The sequence below is a fragment of the Oncorhynchus tshawytscha genome, linkage group LG24 (assembly GCF_018296145.1).
Source record: "Oncorhynchus tshawytscha isolate Ot180627B linkage group LG24, Otsh_v2.0, whole genome shotgun sequence".
NCBI classification, from domain to species: domain Eukaryota; kingdom Metazoa; phylum Chordata; class Actinopteri; order Salmoniformes; family Salmonidae; genus Oncorhynchus; species Oncorhynchus tshawytscha.
In genome coordinates this window covers 3,858,950-3,872,231 of record NC_056452.1, presented here as the reverse complement: position 1 = coordinate 3,872,231, position 13,282 = coordinate 3,858,950, and the positions used below count along the sequence as shown (strand labels likewise).

At 43.5% G+C, this 13,282-nt stretch overlaps 1 protein-coding gene across 1 annotated transcript in view; it reads left to right on the top strand.

Annotated features, from left to right (window-relative positions):
* The window catches only part of taok2b (TAO kinase 2b), a 61,604-nt gene extending 48,958 nt beyond the window's left edge, over positions 1-12,646 (top strand). The window contains exons 19-21 of the mRNA XM_024387104.2: positions 1,867-2,079; positions 3,509-3,691; positions 10,938-12,646. Of these exons, the coding sequence (XP_024242872.1) occupies positions 1,867-2,079; positions 3,509-3,691; positions 10,938-11,843 (1,302 nt within the window). The 3' untranslated portion in view covers positions 11,844-12,646. The remainder of the gene's footprint in view (positions 1-1,866; positions 2,080-3,508; positions 3,692-10,937) is intronic.
* Positions 12,647-13,282: the final 636 nt, after the last annotated feature.

Genomic DNA, 13,282 nt, shown 5'->3' with positions numbered 1-13,282 from the left:
GAAAGGAAGCTGGTTCAAATCCCTGAGCCGACTAGGTGAAAATCTCTGTGCCCTTGAGCAAGGCACTTAACCCTAATTTCTCCTGTAAATTGCTCTGGATAAGAACATCTGCTAGATGACAAAAATGTAAATGTGTTCAGCAGCCATTTTGTTTGCATTTCAGCCTTATTGTGAGTGCATGAGTGGTGTATTTTACGTGTAAGTATATGCAGCATTTTGGCATATTTTCGTTTTTTTTTCTCCAAACAGAAATAAATTATTTTTTTGTTAATCATTTTGTCTTGTTCATTTGTATGATTTACATCTTTGTTTTGCATTATTTCCTTGTTATAATTTACCATAATTTCCATATCTTTATTCATTAATTCAGTTCATCCGTCTTTAACCAAACATGGAGAAAATGAGTGAAGTATTCTGGATTTACATTCAAACTCACTCATTTAATCTCATAACTAATGTTCTTGTCATCCTCTGTTCTCCCTGTCCCTACATCTACCTCCAACATTAATAAAATAAGTCAAATTTAGTTTTGACATGTAACACTTTGCAGAGCTGGGACGATAAACTGAAAATGAACGACACCAACCATACCGATGACTTATCGCAGGCATTTTGCAGATATGATAAGTAACCTATATTAGAGATGTGATTTAAAATAAAATACGTTTGCTGGTATGGGTGATTGTTAATGGGACAATTGATTGCTACAACCATCAAACTAGTAGTTGAAAGGATCTTTTTATTTATTTTTTACTGTGGTGCACACTTTTACTGTGGTGAGTGTACACTTCAGGAGAAAAGGGGAGATATTATATTATACCCAGTATATCTGAATTCCAAATCGACCCTAGCCTTTACAGCCTAGGCACTCTTAGATCTGAGGATTGGATAGATGTAAGCAATATGGTAATAGCTTTATCTTGTCTTCTGATTGCATGGGTGAAGTTTTTGCCACATTGCTTCGTGTACTGCAGGTAAGTGTAACGTGAAATATTCATTGGAAGACCTGCTTTCATCCAAAGGCTGGCTCATGGTGTCTTGTAGGAATACATTACTTTCTTCCTCACAATAAGTGAACAGAACACATCCTGAATTGGTAGTGAAAAGGATAACGAATTTGTTTTCACACACCCCGCCTCACACCACTTGTTTTTTAAAAGTTTTTTTAGGAGTGCACATCCTATTATGGATAATAATCATTTATGACCTTACAACTTTGCAGATGTTTTATACTGTTCCAATCATTCCCAGTCAGACATTACAAGGAGTATTTCCCAATTCTGCCTCCACTAATGCATACATAGGGTTTAAATCAGAGGAGGAGTTCCACCACTTCGGGTTGGGACATGGTATACAGTAGGCAGCCATTCAATAGATGTACTTATTTTTGTTTAACTACCACAGAAAACCAAGTGATTTTGAGATCACTAATACCTCTGTAAAAATCGAAATGTACACTCCACAGCCCTATATAGCCTATACACATATTGGATCTTCACATATTCAAAAGAACACATTCAAGCACATCAGCCAAAACGGTTGTCTCTCTCGCTCTTTCTGTATTGGTAAGGAGACAACCAGGACACCATTATGTTAGCCTTTAAGAGTATCTTTACAAATAATATTTCTCAATTAGTCTTTCATAGATTCCTCATCCTCTGTTCTTGCCTCCTCAAAACCCATTGGAGTAGTAGGTCAGAGGGGAGGGGAGCTTGGAAGAACAATACATTTGAGAAGGAGGCAAGGAAATAGGATGCGAGGAATCAGAAAGACAAATTGAGAAAGAGCCCAAGATGAAACCTAATATGTTATAAACAAAACATTCTGGGTAATGTAGTACATCATGCCACACTCTCTCTCAACCAGTCCAAAGAACTCCAGATCAAGCGTCAGTTCCAGGACACGTGCAAGATCCAGACGCGCCAGTACAAGGCCCTGCGCAACCACTTGCTGGAGAACACGCCCAAGTCGGACCACAAGGCGGTGCTCAAGCGCCTGAAGGATGAGCAGACGCGTAAGCTGGCCATCCTGGCTGAGCAGTACGACCACTCCATCAATGACATGCTGTCCACACAGGCTGTGAGTAAGGCAAGGAGATGCTGTACACTCTTTGTACCGCACCACCTCCAACCCACCGTAGCACCGTACCCACCCCTGCCTGGGCATGCGAGCCAGCTGCCTGCACTCCTGGCTGTCCCCAGATTTGACACCGTCACCCCACTTTCTTTGTCCTCGCTTTGTTACAGTATGATACCCTCTCGGCACTTGGCTAGCAAGCTACACCCTTTCTCTCCATAGTTGACGAACAGTACCGCTACTAAAAAAATTACACCTGAGATGTTAGATCTCACTGGCAATTTATTTCGGGGCGAGTGAGGAGGGGACAATAAGTAGACCAGAGCCAGCTGTTATTGGGCAGTTTCCAATTGAAAAAAAATTCAGTTTAAGTGGGCGTTTCCTCTCACGTGAGCGTGTCAGCGTTTATGGTGGAACCACAAACTCACGTGGGAACGCCTGCAGACGCAGACCTCTCACGAGAGAGGGAACGCCTACTTACACAGACCGGAACCTTCACCATTTTTCCCCCCAATGGTAAACTGCCTGAGTAAGACGTTTATCAACCATCTTTGGTTACACCTCATACCTACTAGAACAGCAGGGCTGCATTCAGCGGGGCACAACGTTGTGGAATATTCAGATATAAATATATGATGGAGAACATATACTCCTCTCTGACATGAAGAAAAAGAAATCCTGTCAGCTCTAATAATGGCATTTCTATCTGTAACGTTACCCAGCGTTGCGCCCTCCTGAACAGAGCCCAGTTACATGCATCTGTTAGGTCCTCACGTAGCACCAACACACGTCCAAGACACTCAATCAAGCCAAACCCCCATTTTCTGTCCCTACCCGACACCACATCTGCTGGCACACAGAAAGCGACATAACATCTCTTGTGTCTCGGAATACCACCAACTCACATCCACCGGCACAGATCTGCGATATGTCAAAGCCTCATGTTAACACCTTACAATAGCCACACACACCCCTGTCCCTATCCTCACCACACTCCTCCACTTGTGGGCTACTAGCCAAATGCCTATTCGCATTGTTACAAGCTATACCCAGCTCTATACAGTCTCTACTGTATTACTATCATCAATACCACAGCATGTGTGAAAAACAAACTACGACACCCTATTCATGTCATACAATACCACACTTATTTCCCCATCATACACTCATGGAAAGAAGGTGGAGGGGGCTCAACCATCACACACTCAACCACATTCACTCGGAGCAAACCCCTACCTCGTCAATAATATCTACCTAAAACATTTCCATTTAGTAATTAACACACCTCCCTCAGACATCCCCTTCCTATACGCCACATCCCCTGATCTGACCCTCTGTCTCCCTATGCCTAAGTATGGGTGGAACTCCCTTTTCTACTTCCTCCACCTATTTTTATGCTGATGCCCCACCTTATTTGCCACTCTGACTCCAGCTCCGATTGGATGAGACGCAGGAGGCAGAGTATCAGGTGCTGCGGATCCAGCTGCAGCAAGAGTTGGAGCTGCTCAACGCCTACCAGAGCAAGATCAAGATCCACACCGACTCGCAGCATGAGCGTGAGGCCAAGGACCTGGAGCAGAGGGTGTCCATCCGCCGGGCACTGCTGGAGCAGAGGGTAGGTGTAGGGGGAAGTTGCCCCTGAACTCTGATCTGATCAGTTTATCATTTCCCCCACTAATGGTTAGAGTTGGGGTATGGGAAACTGATCCTAGATCTGTACCAAGGGGAAACATCACCCTGGAGCAAGGGGAGGAGAGCTGCAGCTTGTCCCAAATCACTCCCTATTCCTCCCCTTAGCCCTATCCCCTATCCCCTAACCCTAGCATGTATGTGTGGTCTGGATAGGTACAGTGGTGATTTTAGCATGTAAATCTTGGTGATGCAGAAAAAAAATAAGTGGGATACATGCCAGCAAAGCCACAACACTAAACAATACACTGCTAGACCTGGCTATCAGCAGAGCCTTGTCTGGCAGCCTCAGTTACTGCCTTTTTAAAAAACATAGCTGATATTGCTGACTTGCTTAAAACAAATGTGGTTTCTAATTTTGATTAAGACATTAATGAGCGAGCAAGGACGGACGTCATCCATATAGCTATTTGTTTAGCACTTTTGAAATGTACAGCGACAGAATTCAGAACATGGGCCGTTCTTAGTGTTCTCCCTGTACACCAAGTCAGAACCATAGGATAAATAAAGGGGGCATATAAGCAGACAATGAAAGCGCTTACAATATTCAATGATTACATTTCTCTAAAACAGGTGATAGGCTTCATGTGCACCACCAAGTCAGAACAGTTGGTGAAATTAAGAGGGGTAAATATACCAAGTTATTAGGGTGAGGCACATGGGCTACTAATGTCTTACTACACAACATATTTCTTTCATCACATTCCCAGTGGTTCAGAAGTGTACATACACTCAATTAGTATTTGGTAGCGTTGCCTTTTAATTTATTTAACTTAAGTCAAATGTTTTGGGAATTTTGGCCCATTCCTCCCGACAGAGCTGTTGTGACTGAGCCAGATTTTTAGACCTCCTTGCTCGCACACGCTTTTTCAGTTCTGCCCACATGTTTTGTAGGATTGAGGTTAGGGCTTTGTGATGGCCACTCCAATACCTTGACTTTGTTGTCCTTAAGCCGTTTTGCCACAACTTTGGAAGTATGCTTGGGGTCAATGTCCATTTGGAAAACCCATTTGCGAACAAGCTTTAACTTCCTGACTGATGTCTTGATGTTGCTTCAATATTTCCACACAATTTTCCTGCCTCATGGTGCCATCTATTTTGTGAAGTGCACCAGTCCCACCTGCAGCAAAGCACCCCCACAACATGATGCTGCCACCCCCGTGCTTCATGGTTTGGATGGTGTTCTTCGGCTTGCAAGCATCCCCCTTTTTCCTCCAAACACAATGATGGTCATTATGGCCAAACAGTTATATTTTTGTTTCATCAGACCAGAGGACATTTCTCCAGAAAGTACTATCTTTGTCCCCATGTGTTTTGGAGCAGTGGCTTCTTCCTTGCTGAGCGGCCTTTCAGGTTTTGGCTGATTGAGTTTTGATTTTCCCATGTTAAGCAAAGAGGCACTGAGTTTGAAGGTAGGCCTTGAAGTACATCCAGAGGTACACCTCCAATTGACTCAAATGATGTCAATTAGCCTATCAGAAGCTTCTAAAGCCATGACATCATTTTCTGGAATTTCCCAATCTGTTTAAAGGCGCAGTCAACATAGTGTATGTAAACTTCTGACCCACTGGAATTGTGATACAGTGAATAATTGTAAGTGAAATTGAAGTGGCCGGATTTATAATTCCGAGTTGGATGACCATTCAAACCTTTTTTCCCAGTCGTAGCTCGTTTATTCCTGACTTCCCAGTTGTCTTGAACTTACTGAAGTCAAGTTTTCACAGTTCCGAGTTAAGTTGTTTTGAGCGCGGCACAAGTCATGCTTCATTGACAGCATGGCCAATGTTGAATGTTTATCATTTTAAACTTGGAATAGAGCCCCTTAATCCAAGATTTGGGGCCACACAGCCACTCCACTGAATAGCAGAGCAGGCTCGTGATTGCTTTGCAATGCTTGCAATTAGCCACTATCACTGATTCCTTCCAAACCACTCCTTGTTGAATTTGCGATTTCCAACTCATTGTGTAATGGTTATGTCGAATGGCCGATGAGTACCGAAACATTTTATCTACAATTTCTTCATTATTTCTCTTCATAAGACAAGGATTAAAAAGGATTTGCCAGTAGATTGTCGATTCATGATGACTACTAGCAAAGATTTTGAAAGTATGATGTTGACATGATCAGTCTAATCAAAGCTACTGTACATATAACGTGATTTGACATCATTTTATCTGTGGCCAATGACCTTGGATGGGCACTTCTATTGTAACTCTATGGCCGCACCCAAGGGGCTAGAATTTTCTAGCTCTACCCTTAGACTTGGAGGTGACGTAGTGTCCCCATGAGTGACAGGACACTGAGCCAATCATGGCTCAACGCTCCGTATTTTCTGCTGGCTTGCCCCACCACCACAGAAAGCACTGAGCTAAGCTGAAACACGTGCATTTTGGAGCTGCTTTACTCAAGAAAAGAAAATAGACCATGTTTGTATGCAGCTTTATTAACTCATTTATATATATATATATATATATATATATATATATATATATATATATATATATATATATATATATATATATATATATATATATATATATATATATATTTTACATTGTTTGCAAACTGATATGTGACGCATATTAATGTCAAAATAACATACAAAACAGGCAAGCCCTGAATGACGGGTCACCACTGGATAGGTATAACCAGTGTAGTGAAGGAGTTTCCACCTTACATTTCTGCACACATCAAAGGGGTTAGGGCCACAAATAGGGTTAGGGAGCGAATTGGGACTGACAGAGAGTATGGCTTAATTACAAATTGACCGCCTTGTCCTGGACTTTTGTCTTGGATGTTTGTCCAAAATGTAAATTCAAGGGTACATATCTGGCCCATTGAAAAATGCAAAGAATGTATACTTAACTCTAGCACTCCTACATTCTAGGCACTCCTGTAGATCTGACCGAATTGGATAGGTGGAAGCAATATTGCAACCAATCAGAGGCTATAACCAGAATGCTTATCTATCCTCTCAGATCTACAGGAGTGCCTAGCCTGGTTGTAGAGGATAGAGTTTGATTACATTTTTGGACTTTTTGAATGGGCCTGATATGTAACTGGAGCAATTTCAGTGGCAACAGAAATTGAATTTGAATTCCATAATTTTTTATTTGTATGAGCATATTGCATTTTCATGTAATATTTTAGATTTTGTAATGCACCAATTGAATTCATTATGAATTACATTTCAATTTAATTGAGTATTCTAGTAAAATATTTACATATTAAGTTTCAATTAGAGTATGTGAGCGGCGTTGATGAGCGGTCTGAAATCCCGCTCAAGGAGCTTGCGCACCTCTCTGGCACTTCACATCCTGCTCCAAAACCTTTCCAACTGCTCCGCTAAAAACCGCTCCTTGCTCAAAGACAAAAAATACTAGCACTCCAAATTCGCTCCATTCATTAAAATCACAATTTAACCAACACACATCTATTTCTGTGACTACCTGGACCTACTGTACCATTTTGTTTATATTGAAACCAAACCATGTGATTTGAATGAAAAGTATTTTAATAAACAACAGGAAAAGGTGACTGTAAGAAGCGCTCGCCATTTCAAATGTCATATTAAACAGCATATAAACACTCTAAATAGGTCAGGAGCCAGACAGCTAGCCAAATATGGAGTGCAAATTAATTATTTTGGCTATATTATTTAAATTATTTCAAGGCTATAGGCTACAAATAAATAAATTGTGACGCTTTTGCATGTGCGACACACTAGGCTGGCAGGGACATTAAGCACTCAGCATATTAATGTAATGGCAAAATGTAGATTTCCTCCTAAATAGACACCCAAAAGTAACTGCTATTCATGTGTAATTACATGATTGACATACAAAACTTGGTATTTTTTGGAAAGAAGACATCTGGGAGATTATAAGGAAATGATCAGAAGGAAGATAGGAGTTACATAGTTCAGAATACACAGGATCAAGCATACACAAAATAACTTTTTTATTTTTTTTAAGTCATCTTTCATTGACAAGCTACAAGTGAATTATTGATGACTTGAGCTGGCTTCCACAACATGTGAACAATATCAGAAAAAAATTAGATTCTTAGACCTAACAACTAGAAATGGGCAGATGTTTTAGTAAGTGGTGTCAGGTGTGGTCACGTGACGATTCCAAGTGTCCCTAAACCTGTCAAGTGGCATATGTCTCTAAATTAGATCATTCTAGTGCTATTACATATTTGCAATCCCTAAATGCTATTTGTTCAGTATAAAAACACAAAATCGACCAAATCAACCTCACTCAAACATTGTGGTGGTGTTATGGGGTGTCCAGGGTACATTCAATTGTCCTTTCAACCTCTCCAAAGTGTCCAAATGTGGTAATTGCACTTTTTTGGCACACTGGATGTGCCTCTTGCTTTGTCCCACCCAGGTCAACTGCATATCCCTGGAAAACTTAACATTGGCTACAAGACTGTCGAGGTGCCATAGTAGCCTACAGGCAACCTCATATTTCTTTATGTGCAAAATATATAGTCACTCGATGGACATTAGATATTACCATTAAGTCATATATCATCAGAGAACATTGAATTTGTTCCTACCAACCTAAGGTTTAATTTGATACCCTCCATGTAGCTATAACTCAGACCAAATTGAGGCTTACCTTGTAAGATGTTAGGTGAATACGTTGTTCAAAATAAACATTTTGACTCTCGGGACTGGTGATCAGACAAATAAGATATCCTCATGATCTGTATTCAGTGTTTATTTTGATTATTACTTCACAACACTAACCGGAATGTAGGTAGCAGCCATCTTGAAATGAGGTCATCAGCTCGGTCTGCCCTTATAAATTTGTATGCCCAATAGCCAATATACTGAGCTTTCCGCAGACACCCTGTTTTTGCAGACAGGGTCTACCTTTCTCGTAACAGACTTAATTGAATAAAGAAAATCAAATAGGGTCCTCAAATATGAGAACTTTACATTTAAGAGGTACAACATTTTGCTGTATTAAATCATTAGTCTATAAATTGCATATATAGCCTGTGACTTAAATGAAATACAAATGTAAATGTAGACTGCCTTGTTTTAGGCTCCATCTACAGTGCCTTTGAATTCATTTTAGAAACATGAGTTTGGCCAGAGTCTATGGCTTCAGGTTCATGCGATGGTGCCTGGAGAGCAGGCCAGCAGCGGAGAATATCCTCTCAGCACTTGCAGAGCCACTGGGGATGCTAAACACCCTTCGGGCAACTCTTGCAGGGATGTGTATTTTTAATTACATTTTTTTGTACGTAGGACAAAAATATTTTGGGTAAAATAACCCTATCAAAACGTAAAGCTCCTTGAAAGAGGTAATATTCCAGGCCTATTGCGCCAAAATCAATCATGGCCTATTGTATACAGTGCATTCTGAAAGTATTCAGTCTTATGAAAAAAAATCCCTCATCAATGTACACACAATACCCCATAATGACAAAACAAAAACAGGTTTAGACATTTTTGCCCCCCCCCTCCCACAAAAAAAATAATAATATATATATGGAAATATCACATTTACATAAGTATTCAGATCCTTTACTCAGTACTTTGTTGAAGCACCTTTGGCAGTGATTACTGCCTCATTTCTTCTGGGGTATGACGCTTCAAGCTTGGCACACCTGTATTTGGGGAGTTTCTCCCATTCTTCTCTGCAGAGCCTCTCAAGCTCTGTCAGATTGGATTGGTAGTGTCGCTGCCCAGCTATATTCAGGTCTCTCTAGAGATGTTCGATCGGGTTCAAGTCCGGGCTCTGGCTGGCTGGGCCTCTGAAGGTCATTCGGAGACTTGTCATGAAGCCACTCCTGCATTGTCTTGGCTGTGTGCTTAGGGTCGTTGTCCTGTTGGGAGATGAACCTTCGCCCCAGTATGAGGTCCTGAGTGCTCTGGAGAAGGATTTCATCAAGGATCTCTCTGTACTTTGCTCCATTCATCTTTCCCTCAGTACCGACTGGTCTCCCAGTCCCTGCTCTTGAAAAACATCCCCACAGCATGCTGCCACCACCATGTTTCACCGTAGAGATGGTGCCAGGTTTCCTCCAAATGTGACGCTTGGCATTCAAGCTTAAGTGTTCAATCTTTGTTATATCAGACCAGAGAATCTTGTTTCTCATGGTTAGTCCTTTAGCGACTTTTTTACCATAAAGGCCTGATTGGTGGAGTGCTGCAGAGATGGTTGTCCTTCTGGAAGGTTCTCCCATCTCCACAGGGGAACTCTGGATCTCTGGCAGAGTTACCATCAGGTTCTTGGTCGCCTCCCTGTCAAGGCCCTTCTCCCCAAATTGCTCAGTTTGGCCGGGTGGTCAGCTCTAGGAAGAGTCTTGGTGGTTCCAAACTTATTCCATTTAAGAATGATGGAGGCCACTGTGTTTTTGGGGACCTTCAATGCTGCAGAAATGTTTTGGTACCTTTCCCCAGATCTGTGCCTCAACACAATCCTGTCTCAGAACTCTACGGACAATTCCTTCAACCTCGTGGCCTGTTTTTTTCTCTGACATGCACTGTCAACTGTGGGACCTTACATAGACAGGTGTGTGCCTTTCCAAATCATGTCCAATCAATTGAATTTACCACAGGTGGACTCCAATTAAGTTGTAGAATCATCTCAAGGTTGACCAATGGAAACGGGATGCAGCAATGGGTCTGAATACTTCTGTAAATAAGGTATTTCTGTTTTTATTTTTTTATACATTTGCAAAAAATTCCAATCTGTTTTCACTTTGTCATTATATATGTGGTATTGTGTGTAGATGAGGGAAAAAACTATTTAATCGAGTTTAGAATAAGGCTGGGGTCTGAACTTTCCAAATGCACTGTAACCTGGAATTTTTTTGACAAACATCCAAGACATCTCAGCGTGTGTTTGTTTGTGAGTTTGCGTGTGTGTGTGTGTTTTTGGTTAGGAAAAAAAAAGGAACATTCGGACTACTGGGGTCATTTCGCCGGTCCTATTTTAGGTTTAGGGTTACAATTAGGTTTAGGAGCTAGGGTTAGGGGTTTCGGATTAAGGTTAGGTTTAGGGGTTAGGGAAAATAGGATTTTGAATGAGAATCAATTGTTTGGTCCCCTTAAGGATAGTAAAACAAACGTTTGTCTGTGCGTGTGTTTATGGGTGTTTTCTCACATTCAACACTTCTGTGCCCTTGTTCCCCCTATTACCCACAGATTGAGGAGGAGATGCTTTCTCTTCAGAATGAGCGCTCTGAGCGCATCCGCACCCTCCTGGAGCGGCAGGCCTGTGAGATCGAGTCCTTTGACTCAGAGAGCCTCCGTCTGGGTTTCAGCAACATGGCCCTCACGGGCATTCCCAGCGAGGCCTACCCCAAGCAGGGCTACACCAACGCCCCACCAGTGTTCCGCTCCGGCGGGGGCCACTGGAGCCATGGCATGCACCCCCAGAACGCCCAGCCCCAGCCGCACTCGCGCCGCAGCCACAACAGTAGTAGCAGTGGAGGGGGTGGGGGTGTTGGAGGGGGGAGCAAAGGGGAGTCTTCTTCTTCTCACGGCATGGCTCTGGGGTTGGGTCTGGGGAGGGACGGGAGGGAGGTGCATCCTTCATCTCGTTCATCAGCCTCTTCTTCTTCCTCCTCCTCCCAACAACACCACCACCGCCATCACCTGCCACAGCACTACCACCACCAAAGCACACCCCAGCTCTACCGGGAGCGGGAGAGGGATAGAGAGAGGGAGCGGGAGAAGGAGAGGGACAGGGAGTGGGCCGGTGTCCGAGGCAGCGGCGACCTGGCCCACCCGCAGCACCCCCATCACTTCTCCCACAACCTGCCCTCTCGCTCCTCCTCTCAGTCCCTGGCCCTGCTGCCGCCGCCGCCCCCCGCGCCCCCCTCCATCTCGGGGCCCTCCTCGTCCCCCTTGCAGGGAGGGGTGTATGGCGGGGGGCTGGCCGTCAGGGGCGGTCCCAGCCTCATGGCCCTGAGGAACAGCCCCCAGCCACTGAGGAGGACGGCATCCGGAGGGGGACCTGGCGGGGCGGGTGGAGGCGACGGGGTGCTGAGCCGCAGCACCTCGGTCACCTCGCACATCTCCAACGGCTCCCACCTCTCCTACTCCTAAAGAGGGGGGAGGCGGTGGAGGGTGTTCACCCGAGAGAGAGCAGGAGGTAGGGAGTAGACGGGGATGGGGTAATGTAGCTACCTGTCTTACCATTGAGGTGGGCGAGGGAAAAGGATGCGGAGATGATGGTGTCTGACTTTTTTCTGAGGCAGGGGAAGGGAGGAGGGTAGGTATCAGTTTGAGGGTTGCTCTTCAAGGTAGCCATGTCTTCTTCTATGATGTTCTATAATGGAATGGAGGAAGCGAGAGAATAGGTGGGAAAGTGCATGGAAAGGGAAGAGATAAAGACAACAGACCTAAAAGTGAATGTATGTATGTCGTGTGTGGTGTCCTGATAATCTAGCAAACACTTGTGTTGTATGGCTTCAGAAAGGGAAGACATGGGGAAAAATAAAAAATGCTGGTTTTAGTCTGCATTCAGAAAGGTAGCTATTGTTCGAAACACATTTTATTGGTTTATAACTTATTTGTTGACAGTGTTTTGGTTTATTTTGTAGATGTGTTAAAAACAAGTGGCTTGGGACGTCACCAAGGCCTTTAAGAAGTCTTAAAGGGATGGTGTGATGACCACGCAAGAATTACGGCTGATGTAAATTAATATGAATACACAGAATGTTTATAAAGGTAACAAACAGACCCGGTTTCATTAAAAATAATGAAAGCACCTGGAATGGAGAGAGACATTTGTATGGACAACAAAATGACCTCAAACTTTTCCGTCATCCATGACATACACTACATATACAAAAGTATGTGGACAACCCTTCAAATTAGTGGATTCGGCTACTTCCAACAAGTCAGTTTGTCAAATTTCTGTCCTGCTAGAACTCCCCCGGTTAACTGTAAGTGCTGTTATTGTGAAGTGGAAACATATAGGAGCAAGAACGGCTCAGCCGTGAAGTGGTAGGCCATACAAGCTCACAGAACGGGACCGCTGAGTGCTGAAGCACGTAGTGTGTAAAAATCGTCTGTCCTCGGTTGCAACACTCACTACCAAGTTCCAAACTGCCTCTGGAAACAACTTCAGCACAAGAACTGTTTGTCAGGAGATTCATGAAATGGGTTTCCATGTCCGAACAGCCTCACACAAGCTTAAGATCACAATGCCAAGCGGCGGCTGGAGTGGTGTAAAGCTCGCCGCCATTGAACTCTGGAGCAGTGGAAACGCGTTCTATGGAGTGATGAATCACTCTTCACCATCTGGCAGTCCGACGGCCGAATCTGGGTTGGGGGATACCAGGAGAATGCTACCTGTCCCAATGCATAGTGCCAACTGTACAGTTTGGTGGAGGAGGAATAATGGTCTGGGGCTGTTATTAATGGTTCGCGATTGGCCCCTTAGTTCCAGTGAACGGATATCTTAACGCTACAGCATACAATGACATTCTAGACTATTCTGTGCCTCCAACTTTGTGGCAACAGTTTGGGGAAGGCCCTTT